Source organism: Nelumbo lutea, chromosome 2 (genome assembly GCF_056320005.1).
Source record: "Nelumbo lutea isolate HS-2025 chromosome 2, American lotus-T2T, whole genome shotgun sequence".
Taxonomy (NCBI): domain Eukaryota; kingdom Viridiplantae; phylum Streptophyta; class Magnoliopsida; order Proteales; family Nelumbonaceae; genus Nelumbo; species Nelumbo lutea.
The window spans coordinates 22142446-22161893 of record NC_142685.1 but is presented as its reverse complement, the minus strand read 5'-3'; the positions used below and the strand labels follow the sequence as shown (position 1 = coordinate 22161893).

At 36.4% G+C, this 19448-nt stretch overlaps 2 protein-coding genes across 4 annotated transcripts; one reads left to right on the top strand and one right to left on the bottom strand.

Moving 5' to 3' along the window:
* Positions 1-21: 21 nt before the first annotated feature.
* Positions 22-5718, bottom strand: LOC148869122 (uncharacterized). 2 transcript variants are annotated; one of them, XM_088971310.1, is made up of 4 exons: positions 5416-5718; positions 5210-5328; positions 313-378; positions 22-233 (listed from the first exon to the last, which is right to left on the bottom strand). In XM_088971310.1, exons 1-3 carry the CDS (start codon positions 5571-5573, stop codon positions 359-361), a joined length of 297 nt encoding a protein of 98 aa, XP_088827436.1. In that variant the 5' UTR covers positions 5574-5718; the 3' UTR covers positions 22-233; positions 313-358. The 2 variants fall into 2 exon arrangements, with proteins under 2 accessions (XP_088827436.1, XP_088827435.1); XM_088971309.1 differs by having other exon boundaries at positions 22-378.
* Positions 5719-11597: 5879 nt separating this feature from the next.
* LOC148869121 (ubiquitin-conjugating enzyme E2 PEX4) lies at positions 11598-17497 on the top strand. Of its 2 annotated transcripts, none has more exons than XM_088973533.1 (6): positions 11598-11635; positions 12030-12093; positions 12629-12748; positions 12828-12956; positions 13835-13964; positions 17280-17497. In XM_088973533.1, the coding sequence occupies exons 2-6, from the start codon at positions 12088-12090 to the stop codon at positions 17366-17368; spliced, it is 474 nt and encodes a 157-aa protein (XP_088829659.1). In that variant the 5' UTR covers positions 11598-11635; positions 12030-12087; the 3' UTR covers positions 17369-17497. The 2 variants fall into 2 exon arrangements, with proteins under 2 accessions (XP_088829659.1, XP_088829660.1); XM_088973534.1 differs by having other exon boundaries at positions 11598-11756.
* The last annotated feature ends 1951 nt before the right edge of the window (positions 17498-19448 follow it).

Genomic DNA, 19448 nt, shown 5'->3' with positions numbered 1-19448 from the left:
ACGGAGAAAAAACAACACAAATAAGCCAAAGGTGTAAGAGCTAACCATTCCACTTTGTCCATGCTCAGAAATTTTACATTAAAATTTGAGTCTCAAGCCCAACTAAAAATTTCACATTGTCATCATGAAATCAAGTTTGTGCAAACAACCGTTTTATATCTAAGTGTAAGCAACTGGCTCCTTCCGGTTAATTTCCTTTTGTTTTCTTAAGAGGATGCATGAAGGATGTTCACCTAAGATGCCAAAAAACTCTTCAGCAATTTAGTTCTTACATTTTGAAGAGAGAAGTCAAAATGGGATTCAGATTCCTACCCAACAAATCTGCTAGAAGAAACAGCCAAGACCAAAGAAAATGCTGTCATAAAGGCATAGAGATACCTGCAATATGGACAAAAACAAAGATTAGGATGGATTATAAAAATACAAATAACATGAGTGACACAAAGTGTTAGCATATAGATGTTGTAGCCTCCACCCCCACCCCCTATCTATCAACTGGTAAATGCCAAAGAACAACATGAAAGATATAATATTCACTGTTTCGTATGATAATATGTTTCAGGTCAAGTGATATCCAGTTAATTCGCCCATGTATTCACGTCTGGGCTGTTCTGTGTCCAACATTACACAGCCTCCTGACTCCAACATAGACAGTCACAAAGACCAATCTCAAAGCAAAAGGTGCATCAACTTGCAGTATAAGGGCTTAATTGCAGTAGACAGTGGGCACCAAAGGATTCATCTTTCTAAGAGAGTTTATTGTGAACTGAAGTGACTAAAAGAAAGTCATTATGGCATGGTTTACACAATTACATCCCTCTTTTCTGGTACAAGGGACTCAAGATAAGAAAAATCTTCATTGCTATTAGGCTATTAGCTATTTAATTTTCTGAGTGTTATTCGATATGCTCATCAAATGAAAAGAAAATTGCTTAAGTGGAACTATGAATAAACCAAACAAGTAAGATTGGTACAATCAAATATAGAGAAGTGTATACTTGAATGTTTTCCAAGAAGGCAGAGAAGAACACTATTTATGTAGGAAAACCTTCAAAACCACGGTGTTTGTAAAAAATATAAGTTCTAGTGCCTGTAGTTCACTTTTTTTTTATAGATAAGTGTGATAGAATATTAATTTAGAGGGACACTTTCCCATGAAAAAAAAACATTTACAAAAGTTTAGATAATAGTAAAATAAGAAAATCAAAGGAAAAGTTGAAACACCATGTGGGGGAACCTCATTGAATTTGTCTATCCTTTGTCTAAGGGGCTGTTTGATAAATGGCTGAACTAAATGACTTATTGATTTCTCCTTTAGTGAATAAAGTTGTTAAGGAGGTTTTAAGATCCCTGATGGCTGAAGATGAAATTGGGTTGCTTACCATATCCTCAAATATTTTATTATTTAATTATTTACCACTAAAAGACAAAACAATGCCATACAGTTCAGCCACTTCGGCCATTACCAAACAACCTCTAACAGGCTGTTTGATAACAGCTGAAGATGCTGAAATGAAAAGCTTATCACTTTGTTTTTTAGTGAATACGTTTTTTAAGGATGTTCTGGCCTCCTTAATAGCTGAAACTGAAGTTCGGTAGATCACTATACCCTTGACAATTTTCTTATTTAATTATTTTATGGGCCAAAGGACAAAGCAATAAGTCTTTCAGTTCAGCAACTTCAGTCGTTATCAAGTGCCAGAATTGTTTCTGACTGCTGACTTCAGCTTGAAACATCCTTAGCACATAATAAGAATTGTCAAGCTAAAATTCCAAGACTCGGTTGGTATTCAGGCATCAACATTGCTAGACCTATTAATTTTGAGGTGCCCTGATAACACAGTTCAGTATTTCATACTCTTAGTCACTACAGTATTTTTTTTTGGTAATAAAATAAAGAAGGTTTCATTAAAATAAAAAGGAGAAGATACAAGAAGAGTGACCAGATGGAGATAGAGAGAGAGAGAGAGAGAGAGAGAGAGAGAAAGCAAGAAAAAGCTCCCAGGAAAAAAATCACACTATAAACCCAAGAAATCCAATACCCAAATCTTCAATATAAGGAAATCTCGCTAAATCAATCAAGCCCGCACCACTAAACAAACAACCAAGCCCAAACACATACTTGAAAAAAAACATTTAAAACTTCAACCCAATTCCATCCTTGACTGCCATCCTTACTACTTTGACCCACAGCATCAACAAGGAAAAAAACACCCCAACAAGACACAACTAAGCCCTCCTTACTCCTTTGATGTTCTCTTGAATTTTAACATCCTGTTTAGTCCAATCCCAAGAAGACCCCATTTCAGCCTAGCAAAAACTTTTGAAACCATGACATCTTTATGTTTATGTTTCTTCTGTCTTCTAAACCTTTTAACAGCTAGAGTGTCCTTTCTGATCTTCTTCAAAACATCAGGGTCCCTCATTGATTCTTTCCAGTTCCATGACAGAATTTTTCTCAAAAAAAACTAAAAATCATCCTCCCCTGTACTTTTTCCAGTGTCAACTTCTTCGGATCTATCTGCACATGAAAAATTATGTGTCATCAAACAGTAAGGGACTCTCAAAAGTATCCCCAATATCCTCCTGCACAGGCATTGGATAAATGTTTTCTAACTCCCTGAACATCCTTCTAGGATAATCTTCTCCCCCCAAGACAGGAATACCCAACACCTTGCCCACTTCTTATCCTGTATGACAATCTTCTCCACATCTATTGATTTTTCAATAACATGAGTCTCATCTATTGGAATTTCTTCTCTCTCTGAACCTGAATCCTTTTCTTCCTCCTCTTCACTTCCTTCTCCCTTCTCCTTTTCCAGACCATCTTCATCATCCTCTTGTAGTGGCCTTGCTCTGTACTGTCACTTTCTCTCGAATACCTTCGAATAAGGATTAACTAAAGCTTTTTCATTCCCCTACCATCCTCCCTTCCTAAGGATAACGAAGTTGCATTTTTTAAAGTCTCCATCTCCAAGCAAACTCTCTCCTCTCCTCTTCCCTCTCCTTCTAGCTTATCCGCCCCTTCTTTTCTTCCACCTGTTGCTTCCACATCAGTTTCTTTCTGGAGTCCACCTTCTTGCTGCTGCGATACATAACCACTATGAATAGCTGAAAGCCTGAAGCAACATTCTTAGTCACTACAGTATTCGCTAATAAAGAAAGAAATTTTCTAGTTAACAGCTAATTTTGTCATTGTCCTTTTACTCGTCAGATTTGGTGCCACTTTTTTCAGCTGTTTTGGATGCATTGAGCCCTTCACCCACTTTCTCTGAGTTACTTTCTTCCTGGATGTGTGGTTCCCTTTCTGAGAGGGAGAGTTTCCCGTGGAATTGCTTGCCTTTTGCAATCTGTTGGGCAGTTTGGAAGGAGTGGAACTGCAGAACCTTTGAATCTAAGTCTGCTCCAATTGAAGCTGTTATTAGTAAAATGGAATGAACCTGGAAGAGATGGGCTGGTGACTCTAGGCTTTTTGAGGGAACTCCAGCCAGTTATTTCACTGACAATTGGTTCTTGTATAGCGAGTTGAATGTAAATGCTGCTGCGCATAATGCATATATAGGCACTTTTTATACATGTCGAGGGCTGCCCACTCTCTTATAGTGATTTTAATATAATCATCTTTACCACTTCTCAAAAAAAAAGTGTTTTACATGTCAGAATTTAAAGGTATATTTTATATCCCCATCTAAATTACCAATTGGTCAACGAGACAACCAAGAAAATAACTGCTACTATGTCTCACTAGTCAACAAGACAACCAATAAATTGCTTCAGCATTTTGCCCTCTGTTTCTTCATTTTTGCTTTTATGTGTTCGATGTACATACAATTTAGAAAAGAAAAACATCACATAAATTCTCTAAAATGCAATATCCAATTAGCTAGTAACCTCTTATGCAATAGTTGTGAAAGAAGAAGGGATATATAATTATGTATTAGCATTAGGAAGCTCCATTTACCATATTATTTATAAGGATTAATCAGGAACAAGTTCAAGATTGATCTAGGCTGAGGCTGGAAAAAAGATGTGTGGTAAAGCAGTAAGGAAAGATCTAAGGGCTCACAATTGGGTAAAGCATGTGGCACTTTATAAAGTGGAGCGGTGCAGCAAGATTCAAGCAGCCAGCCCCGAAAAGTTTGGATAAAGCTTAGTTTCAATTTCATCTTTAGTGTTGTAAGACCAATACTAAGATAAAAATGACCTAGCAGACAGACAATTGGAAATCCCTTTGGCATAAAGGGACTTTTAGATCTCCAGTTTGAAAAAGGTGATGTAGTTGATGTGGTTGAGGATGGTTACATGCTCCGATGGAGCACATGGATTTGGAGATCTGATTTTAGAAAATAGATATTCAGAGAGTCCAAACCTCTTATGTAACCACCATGAAGGCAATCAATCCACTGATGCTCTCAAATGTTTTTCTTGAGACAAATGCTCTTCATGTTTCTTCATTGAAAGTTCACTCTAACAATTGTATGGGAAAAAAACAGGGCTGGGGACAGATCTGTAAAATGTCAATAATTAATTGTCCATGTGTCTTTTTTCTACCATCCAGTTTCTTGGGTAGTAAGGTTTTGAATGGATAGAATTTCCACTGTTACTTCTCAAAAAAAAAAAAAAAAGTTCGCTCTAAATCTTCAGAGTTTCAACGTTGGAGCTTAGATCTGTGCTTTATATTTGGATGTGATATTTCATTGTACGGTTCACAGTTAATCTTGAGGATTATGTTACATGACTTTATCAGATTTAAGCAAATGGTATGTTCCAATAATTCATTTAAGTTTGTTTATAGTGTTTGCATATAAGTAGAAACCGTTACTAAGATAAAATATTTGTCCAATGCGAGCAACTGACTCTAAGAGTAAAGACCCAACTATAGCTGAAAGACTTGCAATCACAATATAAATTGTTTTCCATTAAATACAAGTAAATTCCATAAATTGGATTACGCTAGATTGTATTTCAAGTACATTGCATTGTAGGAAAAAGAAAGAAAGAAAAAAAAAAAAAAAAGAGTGGAGAACTGCACAATCTGGCACATTACATAAGTCTTTGTTTTTTAGTTCATATTCGCATTTCGTTTGCAAAACCAGGAAACGAGAAATGAATCAAATGAAAAATAGTATCTTAAAACAATGAATAAAAAACGAAGGAGAGCACATCATAAAATTGACGAAAATGACAAAAAAAAAGTTATAGAGCGCACCTTGAGGAATCAATCCCCAGCTCTGAGATTCTATCGACAGGCTCGATCTCAGACGAGCGGAAGCGATCGCGCTGTGTAACGGCATCATCGATAGCAAACTGCTTAACTCCAACGGTAATCTACCAACCCAAACACAGCATCAAAGTCAGGGATTAGATTGAAATCTAAGGCAAAAAAACATCACAATGATTCTCCCAAGATCTTGCCTTGAGATCCCACAAATGCGCCTTCCAGAAGTAGAAATCTGAGGCTGAGAGGTCGATTTGAACGGAGAAGTTACAGATGAGATCGCATTTTTGTGAAGTTTGCGAAACAAAGATGGAGAACGAGTAGATAATCTCGCGACAATGATGGAAGCAGACATCTTGGTTCCGAGGGTTTAAGTCACCTTGCTTGTTCTCAAAAGGGTTAATGAAGTATGAGAAATGAAATTGAAGAGTAGGAACGTTGGAAAGGCTTCTCCCCCCTTCTGAACGATCACATATTCGCCCGACGAGCGCCCCAGTCCCCACACATATCTCAGCGTGTATGGGAACATCTCCCGAAGTTGTCATTGCGAAATGCTCCCAATACACGGTTGGGATGTGTTGTGGGGCGGCCGTGGGGCGCAGATGTGAATTCCTTCTGAACGGTTAATTTGCCTGGGCAAGTTAAATGCCTCGACAACGAGTACAGCACTACAGCTAGATTGGGGTGATTTCGGATATCCTGCCCACGTGTACCACCACTACCCCGTGAATTGGTAACATATGCTCTGTATAATACGAAGCGGGATCTGTTCCTCATAAACAGACGCTTCACGGGCACATCCACTGGGGAACATTTCCCATGAATAATAATTATTAAGTACAGGAGATGTTCCCAATATACAATAGGATAGGGTAGGGAGGAGATCTGCTTCCATCACAGCTCATGCTCACACTATCCCAACCGCCTTTTACGGAATCTCTTCTCGTGAAATAAAGCATATAAGTAGCGAGATATTCTCAATGTAAGGCTGCTCAAGCAGGCTTTGCCTTGACTGAAGCCAAATTGGGTAAGGAGGGGTAGGGTCCATAGGGATGCAAACGTATCGATATATTGAATCGTATTTGATAATGTAAATTTTGAGTTCAAATATGCTCCTTATAGAGTGCGCCTCACACTGACCTCACAACATGTTTTAGTCGTGCATTGGGAACATCTCCCCATGAAAAAAAAATACAATTATGGAGATCCTCCACTTGCACGGTTGAACACATGATGTGAGGTTGGTGTGAGGCGCACTTTGTAAGGAGCATATCCAAACTTGTAAATTTTATGTACAACCCAATCCGATAATTCAAGAGCCCAGATCTCATGCCTGCGTCTACTCACATAACATTACGGTCACACATGGAGAATATCTCATCCTCTTACATGGATTATGCACGGAGGTAGTGTGTTGTGGGTAGACGTGTGGGCTGAGTTTTTGTGGGCAGGAGATCCAGAGTCATAATTAGACGAACCTCCTAAATATCAATTCGAATTTGAATCCATAAAAGATGTTGGATATTCAAAACTGCTTATTGGATCTTGTTTGATTATCCATGAGTATGTATGTACAAAGTACCAACCGTTTAGTAAGGTCTCATGTTGGTTGTAGTGAAGACTCAAGATCGAATTCCGCTTGCACTTGGGTTGGGGGATGGGCTACCCCCATTGTGTAGCCATTCAAAAAGAAATAAAAAAAAAGTATGTAAAATTTGACAAGTTATTAATAAAAAAAGGAAATAAAATAATCTATACAAAAAATCATAATCATCTTCTCTGACTATTTTTATTATTTATATACATAATATACATGATCCATTTAAAAAACCGGATCCAATTCAAATCACCTCTATATGTAGGGGTGAGCACTATTCGGTTAAAACCAAAAAACCAAACCATAAATTTTGGTTTCGGTTTTTTCAGTTTTTGGTTAAATTGGTTTGGTTAATTCAGTTTTTGGCTAGTTTGGTTTTAGAATTAGAATTTCGTTAACTGAATTAACCAAACTTTTTATTATTATATGTAATATATAATATATAATATACTGAAATTTGATTTCATAACATATATTTTATATTATATGTTATAATATATAATAGAGTATATATTATTAAAATTTGGTTTTAACTGAAATAATCGGAAATCGAATAAAAAATTTTAGTTTCGGTTCAATTTATATTTTTTTAGTTCTGTTTTTAAAATTTTAGTTTGTTCGATTCGATTTTTAACCGAATAAATCGAATGCTCACCCCTACCTCTATATATATATATATATATATATATATATATATATATATATATATATATATATATATATATATATAAATAATATAAAAAAAACTAAAATACATAAATGCAATATAGACATATATACATATAGGGGGTGATTCAAATTGGATCCTTTTTAATTTTTAAATACATCCTATTTATTTATCCAATTTGATTCGAAATTTGGCAAGAGATATCTAAATATGACATAAATGGGATTGGATACAAGTTCAAACCGGAACATGATGTGGTCCATTTGCATCCCTATGGGGATTTTTGCATTTAACCATTTGCACCCCTATAGGGATCGTAATGGGGAAGGGTTAGGTTGTAAATTGTATAGGCTCCCCACATCTCAAAAACACCCCCTCCGTGCATAGTGCATGCCATACCCTTTCCAAAATCATTAACGGGTTGGACTTTCAAATTTCAAATATCCCACATGAAAATTATAATCCTTAACCCTACCTTACTCACATTTGGGGATGGGGTGGGTCATGTTGGTTGGGTCTAGAACCCACATCTAACTTCCTATTATACTAGCGGAGGGGGTCCTGCGTTGTAGGGACTCGCTTATAAACTATCAGGTTTGAGTTCAATTCGAATTAGAAACTTGAGCTTGAGTTCAAGTTTGGCTTGAGTAAAAAGTTCGGAAGTTCAAGCTCAGTTATCTTTGATTGCAGGTCTCTCAAGTAACCAAGCTCTCCCTCAATTGCCGATGTGCCAAACCGAGGTCTCCCTCATTTGCTGAAGTGTCGAGCTGAGGTTTCCCTAACAGGCGAGATGTCAAGCTAAGGAGAGGGTGAGAGTTGGTAGGAGAGAGTGGCATTCTTTTAACTTAAAAGAAAAAAAAAAGCAAGAGAGAGAGAGAGATGGATGGTAGAGAGTAGCATTCTTATAATTTTTATGAAAAAAAGCAAAAAATACCGTTAGATTCCATTCCCCTCATCCTCAGGCCTTCGTACATATACATTTCAACTTAATATATTTATATAGATATAAATATAAGCATTAAACAAACAAAATAACATCAACAAACATCATAATTTCCATTTTTTTTTATTGATATACATAAGATATTAATTATCATCATATTAGATCAAAAAGCTTTATTAAAATAAATACATAATACACAAGTTTATATGTCTTATAACAATAATATAATTATAAGCATTAGGGGCATTTTAGGAAATTGAATGTACAGATAAAGAGGATTAAGATTAATTTAGTATATGTTTGGCATCGGTGATACAGATGTTGAGAAAGTGATGCTGCTGATGTGTGGTTGGAAGCATCATTTTCTCTTTTTTTTTTTTTTTATTGTTTGGAAACGTTGCTGCTAGCCAGGACGTTTCCTGGAGCAACAACAACATTTTCTATTTGTTACCAATACTCTAGGAAACGTTTTCAGCACTGGTACCTATTATCCAATGCTTCTACTATGTATTATCTTACGTTCAATGGAGGATTCTTCACCTCCGCAGCCCCAGCTTGACCCTATCCAGACCCCCCACAGGCTCCAAAGATTCAAAATCTGGCTAAGTCTCTTCCGGATTCTTTATCACAACAATTTCATAAAGCCAACTCTGGAATTGCAGCAACCGCTTGCTCCTTCAACACCACTACATCTTCATACATATCCATGGTAACGAAATCAGATCATACGTCCACTTTGACGGGCGAAACCATGTCTCCGGCTGCTACTCATCAACCTTTTGGTGAAACCTGGAAGACGCAACTATGGTAATTATTATCCCGTTAATTACCACGTAGAGATAAGGAAGCGTAAGCCATGAGAGCAATGACCCTCATATCAGAGGAATTTCAGTAAGCATGAACTCCAACACTACTGGAATGGAAAGCTTCAATATCACAATCATGGATACGACTCTAGTTGAAATCAGTAAAGCCTTCATAGAGGAAATCCAATTGCTTAAGCTCTGAGAGATAACCGCCATCCTTTCTGGTGAGAGATCTTTGCAAGAATCATACCTTCTGTCTGTTTTTTGTTTTCCTGTTGGAGAAAAGCTTACTTTCTGACTGGCTGCATGGATAAACCTCTGTTTACTGGTTGCGTAGGTGACCTTGATGACTGGTTGCACTTGACCTCCAAGGCTGAAAAAATGAAAAATAGAGTTAGGATTAGTTAAAAGCACAAGAGAAACATTTACGATGCACCATATCCTGCTGCTCCAGAAAACACAAAATCTGCGTTTGCTCCAAGCCATGCTTTCCCAATTTCCAAGGGTGGCTTGGAGCACAATTTTCTTTGGAAAAAAGGTTCCAAACAAATGCCTATATCCTGGAGCACCGTTTTTCCAATATGGGGCTGATATGACACCATTGCTCCAGGAAACAGTAATGATGCCAAACAACCGCTTAATTACGATATCCCGCATGAGTGTTTTCCACCCAAAAATCTGTGGTTGAAAAAAAAAACACAAAATCTGTCATTTGCTCCAAGCCATGCTTTCCCAATTTCCAAGGGTGGCTTAGGGCACAATTTTCTTTGGAAAAAAAATTCCAAACAAATGCCTATTTCCTGGAGCACCGTTTTTCCAATGTGGCGCTGATATGACACCATTGCTCCAGGAAACATTAATGATGACAAACAACCGCTTAATTACGATATCCCGCACGAGTGTTCGCCACCCAAAAATCTGTGGTTGAAAAAAAAAAACGCCCAATCGAGAGGGTGGAGATGGGTACCCACCAAGTAGGGTGAAATTGCCATCATTAGCTCTAAATCCCCCGAATGCCTATCCCAAAAATTATAAGTAACCAGGAGGCATTTTGGTCAAGTATTAAAGAAAATTTTATAAAATCATCAAAAAGATCAAAATGCCCCATCAACAATTATAAATAGTTAGTTTATAAGGGTATTTTGATCATTTCATTTTTTTAACTCTTACAAATACCTTTACCCTTACTCACTTTCATAATAACAACAATAAATCTCTTTCATGCTCTCTTACTAGAATTAATCTTATTTTCTACTTTTTACAATAAACCTTAATTTTTTACAAAAGTTTAAGTGTCTCAAATTAGTAATTTAGAAAATTAAAGAATTTTTTTTTTATATATTAAAATCAAGTTGAGATGTTGGACTTAACTACCAGGTAAGTGGTAATTAGTTTTTTTCTTTTTTTTTTTTAATATTTAGTAAAATGATGGAATCTTCCCAAACACCCATATCAGTGTTAATAAACACAAGACCAGATCTGTTCCTCATATAGCTCACCTCACAAGCACATCTTATCATGTATTAGGAACATCTTACTTATATGTTATTATTCATGAAAGATGATCATGTATTAGGAACATCTTACTTATATGTTATTATTCATGAAAGATGTTCCAAATACATGGGAAATGTGCTTGTGAAGTCGGTGTAAGGTGGACTGTGATTTCCTTAAACATAGGGAAATAAAAAAAAAGTATTGACTTATTTCCCATTTAACCCAATCCAAGACAAGGGTGATAAGCTCGTTCAAGCATCAAGGATTATCCGTGGTTATGCCACTGGTTTTTTTTTAAATCAAGAATGTTACTAAGGAACCTTCATTCAGTTAACTTTTTGTATGTAAATAGACAGTTTAACAAATCAGTCCACAGGGTATCCCAATTAACTAAATCACATTCCTCTTTTTTTTTGTTAGCTTAGACAATCTAGAAGTGATACCCAGGGTAGAGGACTGTATTTCTCTTTGTTTCAGTTAATATTAGTATTTACTTAAAAAAAAAAAAAGACAAGAGTGAAGTATGGAATTTTATGGTAACATGCTAACAAGGTGAACTTCGTAAAGAAACTATTGCGTTAGAAGAAAAGAGCCCAACAGGGGAGAATCTGGATCTGCTCTCACAGAACGCACTTCACCGTCCTCACCTCACAGAAACTGCTCCTCACACCGACTTCTCACAACTTGAGGAACAGAACCCGATTCGATAAACACCTTCCACGTGTTGATTAGTTAAGAAGAGACTCCTGATTTTCCAAATTGCAAAGGGGAGAAACCCGAGAGGTCTTAGTGTGGTAGCGCGCGAAGTACCAGATCAGAGCAATACATTAAGAATCTCGTCTCGCATCGCGTCAGAACTCGAGCTTTTCGGGGTCTCTTGGTTTGATTCATCTTCAAGGGTTTTCAGGTCAGATTTCAATCTCAATTTTGCTTCTATAGGTTTTCCTTTTACGTGTTTATTTGTTTCCACAATTTTATTCGCTTAGAACAATGTTTCTTGTTTGTCGAATTGCACGAATCAGGGCAAGGTTTTTCTTCTCCTCTAAGGAAAGCCTCTTTTTTTTTTTTCGTAGCGATTGCGGGAAACTTGTGTTTTCATGATTTTGATGTACTATTATGTAATTCTTCCCTTTTTTGTATGGTTGAATCGATGTTATTCTGCAATTTTCTTTTCTTTTCTTTTTTTTTTATGTTTTGGTGAATTGGGTTAATGGTTGGTAGAATCTCTCCCTTAGACACCTCTTTCAATAGATAATTGGTTGTTTAAGATTCAGTTAAGCTGAAATTTAACATTTATGCAGCTCTGAGGCCAATTTCTGAATTTTGATTTTGAGATTCAACTATCAAGGAGTGATCAGAATGCAGGTCAGTGACTATATCGATCACAACTGTAGTTTATTTACACGCGTATTTGCAGCTTTATGATATGAAAAGATGCTGTTAGTACTCGGTTAAAAGGTCGGTGCTTACTATTTTCCAGGATGAAATATTTGAGCTATATTTTCATCTATTTTTTAATGAAAACATTGTTTTCCTTTCCATTTACATCAAAACAAATTAGAAGAGGCGGAAATAATAGTTGAAATATTTCAGCCTGTAAACTTTTACATCCGTTTTAGGAGAAATAAGCAGAGCCTAAAGAGGTGGAACTGTAAAAGAATCTCTCACTTTTTCTCCCTTTTCTATTTTTTATTAATTTTTTTGGCGATTATACTATGTTAACTCAATTTTCAACTTGAAATTGGAATGGTTGGTTAATTCATTTTTCCTGTTGGTTGTTCCATTTGTTTTTTTAGTCTTAATATTGTGACATGATGAGAAAATCTTACTTCAAGGGCAAATTTGCTTATTTATAACCTTAATTTATATTTCAGTTGAGTAATTATTTTTCCATGTACAGGCTTCAAGGGCAAGGCTTTTTAAGGAATACAAAGAGGTGCAACGAGAGAAAGCAGTTGATTCAGATATTCAACTAGTTTGTGACGATTCCAACATATTTAAATGGACTGCTCTAATTAAGGTAAGCTCTACGGTAATGGATGAATATAATGTAACATATTGCTGCTGTTGCTCTTAAATTATGAGCTTTTTGGCTATAGGGACCAACAGAAACCCCTTATGAAGGTGGCGTATTTCAGCTTGCATTTGCTGTTCCCGAGCAGTATCCTTTGCAGCCTCCTCAAGTGCGATTCTTGACAAAAATATTCCATCCAAATGTACACTTTAAGGTATGCATATCAGTTAGTCATCTACAAAAACATTTGACACCTACAAAAGTGAAACCACATTTATTGCAAAGATGATGTGCTTTTCAACCAGTAATATGTTACTATTAAACTGAACAAATTTGGGAATGTGATTCTGAACTTATGTTACTGTTCAGTGATTTAAAAGGCGTGCCTCAAGCATGCCTAGGTCCACAGGTGAGGCGCATTTTAGGGTATGCGCCTTGCCTAGGTCCTAGGCACAGCCCTTTCAAAAGGCGCATGCCTAGTGCGCCTTGCGCCTCAGCCCAGGTATGCACCTTTTGCTAATGTTGTTCATTCATTCATCCTAATAAAATATCTTCTTAAAATCAATTAAAATTATAAAATCATTATATTTTGTGTGAGAACTAAGAATCTAAGACGCTAACATGGACTTGTTTGGGCTTGCCTCGAAGGGCATGGCACAAAGGCAGCTCGTAGAATCAGGAATATAATATGCTTTACATCACATTAGCTACTTGAAGTAATGCAATTGAGGAAAAAAAGAGATTGTGGGTTTCACATGCTTGGAAATGCTTTATATGTTTGATTTATTTTTAAATTTTCATTTGAATACACTTTACATGTTATGTTTATGTATTTTAATTTTAGATAATAGGTTTTTTAAAAATTTTATTTTAAAATTTAAGTTTATATATATTTTTATTAATATTATGTTTAATGTTTTTTTTTTTTGCATTTTTTGGCTTTTTTTAACTTTCTGACATTTTTTTTTTTTTGTATTTTGTGCCTTGCTTCAAAAAGGTGCGTACCTAACCTTGCGCTTTGCACCTTGAGCGCAAATTGGCCCCTGCGCTTTTAAAACACTATAATTCCAAATTCCTTCTCTTTTGTTGCAGACAGGAGAGATTTGCTTGGATATCTTGAAGAATGCTTGGAGCCCTGCTTGGACACTCCAGTCTGTTTGTAGGGCTATAATTGCCTTGATGGCCCATCCAGAACCTGATAGTCCACTCAATTGTGATTCAGGTTAAACAATGCATACTTCTCTATATCACTAATTAATCTGCTAAGTTTTTGAAGTAATATTTACAGTCCTGGCATCATACAATGCTGGCTTATTTGCTCGTGGGCTATGTTGTTAATTTGCTAATTGTTGCAACATCATTTTCTCACTTCCTCCCCTCCTCCAACCAAATAAAAATAAATAATCTCTTTAGAAATATAATTTATTGTTAAGTTTGTTATGACAGTAAGTGCTCCATTTCGTGATATCGAGTGAACAGGGGGCTTTTGTTAAAAATTGGCAAATTTTGGATCAAATCTTGATAGCAAATGAGGCAATGGAGGATTTTAGAAGATCAGGAAAAAATGTTTTATGTTTAAGCTAGATTTAGAGAAGATTTATGATCATGTTGATTGGGGATGCTTACAGTGCGTGATGGTGAAAATGGGATTTGGGGATAGGGGGATAAATGGATTATGGGATGTTTGAGGACTACATATTTTCCAATTCTTATTAATGGGTCCCCAAAGGATATTTTCGAGGCAACTTGGGGAATTCAGTAGGGTGATCCTTTGTCCCCAATGTTTTTTTTTAATGGTAAAAGAAAAACTTCTACTGAAAAAAGAAAGCAACATACAACCACCAATAGGGTGCAGAGAATGCACCAACAAAACAAAAAAGAACAAAACACCAGCCCCAAAAGATGGACACCTACATACCCGACTCTCACTTTCCTTTTGACAACAGAAAAAACTCACAAAATTCACTACTAAGGACAAACAGGATGTTAACACAATTTCCCCCCAAAACAAGTCTCGGCCCAGCCCCTATACATACTCAACTTCAATTTCACTTCTCCTGTCCACCGTCCTTGTTCCAATTTCCCCTCCTTCAGCAATGGGTTTCTTCAAATTTTCTTCCCTTTTGTTCCTCTAGAACTCTCATCCTAAGAAAAATAAGTCTGGTGATTTGCCCACCTTAACATCCCTATCTACCAATTTCTTGATCTCCGTACTCCCCTGCTTCATCTCGTCTCTCTGAAGGCGCCTTTCAAGTTCTTTCTTCAACTTCACTACCACCCTCCCTAATCTTCTCTAAAACTCCACTTGACACCACCTCCCCTACAAGTGGACCCACTGCCTGCTTGTTCTTGCTGTTGCAATCTAGCTGCTCAACCTCCTCTTCAGCCCGAGCCCCATATCCAGAAACTTTGTTTTGCTCTCCTTTCACTTCAACTACAAACCTCATGGCCATTTCCAGACATTCCTTCTGTCCCTTCTTTCTCACCCCTTATTCTTCCACCGACCTTAGATGCGAGACATCACCACCAGAGGCGACAGGATCTGGTCATTGTTAGAACTAGAAAGAGAACTCGATCCATCCAAAATTTGCTGTTGAGACACTGCCGCTGTCTCCACAATATTATCTGTGGATTTCTTGCCAATTTTATCCTGAATATCCATCTTACCAAAGCACTGTGCCACCTTGTTGCCATCTGAAGCTCCCATTTTCTTCAACCCATCCTTTCTTCTCCCTGCAACACAAAGCCTAGAAATCACCCAAATCCACTCTTCCTTTTTCCCACTGCTAGCCTTTATTTTTCTTCTCCTGTACAAAAAACCTACCTTGAAAGCTCTATTTGATTGTTTTAAGCTGCAACCCCTTCCTTTATAAACTCGAAGTGTTTTCATTTGAGAGCCACAGTAAAATCCTTTTGGATTTTTCTTAATGAAGTGGTCCCCACTTAAAATGCTATGATCTCTTCTAATTGATACACCTTTATTAGAGCCCTCTCTTGAGTTCTCCCCTGCCAACTTATCCTCTTCAACTCTTTTCACAATTTCTCCACCTACGTGTCCCTCTTTTAAAAGCTCCTTTTCACCCACTTTTCTTAAAAATACTTTTTTTTGCCCCTCAACCTGTTTGATTCAGCTTGGATTTTCGGAGAACCCCAATCACCATTAACCAGCCCCAAACTTTCCTTAATTTGTCCTTGCAAAAGACCTTTGGAAGCCTTTGTTTTTGCCCCATGCTCTTCTCAACTCTTTCAGCACATCTTGAGTTTCGACCAGAACCATCAGGCAGCCCCCATCAGCATTAAATTTTTTTCTTATTACCCGTAAATGCCCTTGCCTTCAACCTGCAATATTTCCTCTGTAGACTGTCTGTTCAAGTTCCTACAAAATTTCCCAAAATGCAATACTTCCTTTCTATTTTCATCTTTCTACAAGGACATGTTTTCTATCCACCTTAATGGATAGGATCCTTTGACAACAAGTCTTGGGGCAAACTGTTTCTCCAGCAAAACAAAGCACCAGTGATGAAGGCACCGGATGGACCTCATTCACCTTGACCAATACTGGGTTGATGGTTTAAGTAGACAAAAGATAGAAGTTAAAGGGAAGGGAGAGTTTGTCTGGTCTGTGACGAGATATTTCTATGGCGATAAGAAGAAGACCATTGATGCAAGTTCTAGTGGAAAAGGAGTAACACAGGGAAGATGTGCAGCTAGAGTAGAGCCAAGTAAATGATAAAGAGTAGCAAGGTGAGTTAAATGATTAAAGTCCAAGATGAAGAAGATTGAAACTGTTCAAAAGTAGTATTCATGGCATAAATAATTGTATTTGTCCAAGCTGAAGGATGAAGGAGGTGATTTTGAGCTCATCTGGAGATGTTTGTAATTGTCTTAGGATGTTGGAAAAGTGTCTGGTTGGTCATTCCATCAATTCAGACCCTGATGTTGAAGAAGTTAGAGATTGGGCAATGGCTGAATGGCATCCAAGCTCGGATTTTCAGGTGAGAAAATTAAGCACAAGCTTTTTTCTGTTCTCATTCAGGAACAATGAGGAAGCGAGCAATATTCTTGTTCGGGAACAAGGTCAGATTCGATTCTCCAGAACTAAGGTTGGGGAGATGGAATCCTTTAGTTGGGGCGTTAAGAAACTTGGGATCCCCAAGCTTGGTGTGGATTGTTATATATGGTATTCCTCTGCATGCCTGGTGTTTTCAGACGTTTAGAGCTGTGGGAGACGTGGAATTTGTAGATTTGTGGGTGCAATAACCAACTCTTGGCGGGACCTTGTTGCTTATCTCAGTATTGGTTTTTACTCCAACTGGGTTACCTCTCTGGAAGACAATGTATAAATTACAATACTAATTTTAGACTAATGAAATTGTAGTTGATACATTTATAGACTTTGCATTGAATCAAACTGGTAATTAATGAAATGGAGGGGATAAATAAAATAGGGATGATTGCCATCTAATTAGTGCAACTTTTCTACAAACTAATGAAGCTAATATTTTCTGATTCATTGGTCTATTTCAATTCTTTGCAGGCAATCTTCTGCGTTCTGGTGATATTAGGGGATACGAGTCCATGGCAAGGATGTATACGAGGCTTGCAGCTATGCCAAAGAAAGGGTAAAATGATGAAAGGAAATTTGTGATTTCATAGGTGTTCATCTATGTAAGTTTGCCCAGATGTGTTGTGACTATTCAATGAACTCAATTATTGTCTGTTAAAATTCTTGAAATCAAAAGTTGCATTTTGTCATCTCATTTCTATCACAGACTTGCACTTAAGAAGAAAACTAAAAGCTTAGCTGAATTGGTGGCGATTAAAATTGAATCCTCCTTACTGCTACTTTCTGGAACCCCCATCAGTGATTCTGATCATTCAACAAGATTTGCTTTTGAGAAGAGGTCCCTTGGATGATGGCTTATAGAATCTTAACCTAAATGAAATTCGAAAATATTAACCTAACAATTAGTACATTGGTTGTAGTAAATCAAAATGAAATGTGGCAGCTAAATGGGATTGTTTGCTGTGAGCATTTTAATAGAGCAAAGAAGAAAGTGAGCATGTTCGCCATTTTTTTTGTGTTTGGGGGGGGGGGGGGGGAGGTTGTAAAAAGGAAGAAACACAGCAAAGCTCTACTCGGCTCTTGAGTGGTTGAGAACTTTGGCTGCCTCACGCGTTAGAGAGAGAAAGAGCGTGATATATTGATCTTTAGTAAATGTGCATTTTAAGAAAATTAATGCATTACTTTAGTGTTTCCTGTCAAGATAACCACCCAAAGGGAGGTATCTACACCTATTTTTAAAAAAAACATAGGGGGGTTTGTATGATTGTTAAAAAACCCGAGGGATGTTTTTATATTTTACCCAAGAAAAAAATGAAGATTCAAATCTATATGTTTATGTCCTAGAGACCATGTGATTGCAGGCTTTTAGCTATGTCCCTCTGTCCATCTAGAAATTAACTAATTTCTTATTCCCACTTGTGCCTAAGGCTTAGTTTGGAAGGAGTAGTATTTACAAATACAAATGTGTATGGTGCAAAACCTTGTCTTTTGTATTATTTTATATGTATTTGTATTGTACATATATTTGTATTTTTTCCAAACAGAGCTCTGTGTCCCTGCAATGCATTTTTTCTTTTTTCTTTTTTTTTTTTTTTTTGCATCAATACAAATGTATGGGAGTAATTCAGAATAACACAAGTATTGGTTCACTTGTGCTTGAAATTTTACTTCATTTACATTTAAAGATATCTTACCCATTTATAAAAAAGATAAATGGATGAGCGTCCATCATCCAACACCCTGATTTATATTTTCAATGCTATCCCCTCTCTGATTTTATATTTTTAATCTTATCCCCTCTTAAAATGCTGATTTTATATTTCTAATCCTATCCCTCCATAAATTATAAAAGTGGTACTTTCCATTTTTACCCTTTATCGTGTTTTTTATTTTAAATCTTGATTTTCACTTTTCGTTTTTACCCTTTATTATGTTTTTTATTTTTCCAATTTTATTTAATTAACAGTTAACACTTATAATTGGATAATCTCTGTATCTCATCATTTTCATTTATAAAAATGAGGATGGTGATAATGTTTCGTCAAAAAGCCTAATTTTCATGTTTTATTTTTACCCTTTATCATGTTTTTTATTTTAAAGCTTGATTTTCACTTTCTATTTTACCGTTTGTTATGTTTTTTTTTTCAATTTTATTTAATTAACGGTTAACACTTGTAAATGGATAAAACAAATAAAATAACAATAAGACTACTGTGGAACCTATTCCTCGCATTATCTGATCTTCTCTCGAAGTACCTACTTAACGAACCTCTTCATCGATTAGAACCAACACGTGTCAAGTATCAGATGATTTGCCCAAACCACAAATTTGAATTGAAGGGAATAATGGGTTTTTTCAACCTTTCTTTTCATCAGGGAACAATCAGATGATTAAATGAAGTATTTTTTTTTCTTATTTTTTTTCATTTGTTTTTGTTAATGTAATAAGTTGTATTGGATCAAGAAATGCTCTTAGGTTCATTATATTGATTCATTTTAGGTGTTTTTTTTCGATGATCATCGGGCCAATTCGATAATCTGACACCTCACCAACATAATATCATAGGAATTGTACTTGGTAGGGCCATAGGGGTTTGGAATGCATTTTGTTGGCAAGAAATCCAGATTCTTTTATATAAA

What these genes read in the sequence shown, in the direction of transcription:
- LOC148869122 (XM_088971309.1), bottom strand. Translation starts at nt 5,573, where the DNA reads ATGTCTGCTTCCATCATTGTCGCGAGATTATCTACTCGTTCTCCATCT. An exon ending in CGCATTTGTGGGATCTCAAG is followed by an intron (nt 5,329 to 5,415) that starts GCAAGATCTTGG and finishes TTGGGTTGGTAG; the next exon opens with ATTACCGTTGGAGTTAAGCA. An exon ending in CTGGGGATTGATTCCTCAAG is followed by an intron (nt 379 to 5,209) that starts GTGCGCTCTATA and finishes TCCATATTGCAG; the next exon opens with GTATCTCTATGCCTTTATGA.
- LOC148869121 (XM_088973533.1), top strand. An exon ending in ATCCAAATGTACACTTTAAG is followed by an intron (nt 12,957 to 13,834) that starts GTATGCATATCA and finishes CTTTTGTTGCAG; the next exon opens with ACAGGAGAGATTTGCTTGGA. An exon ending in TCCACTCAATTGTGATTCAG is followed by an intron (nt 13,965 to 17,279) that starts GTTAAACAATGC and finishes AATTCTTTGCAG; the next exon opens with GCAATCTTCTGCGTTCTGGT.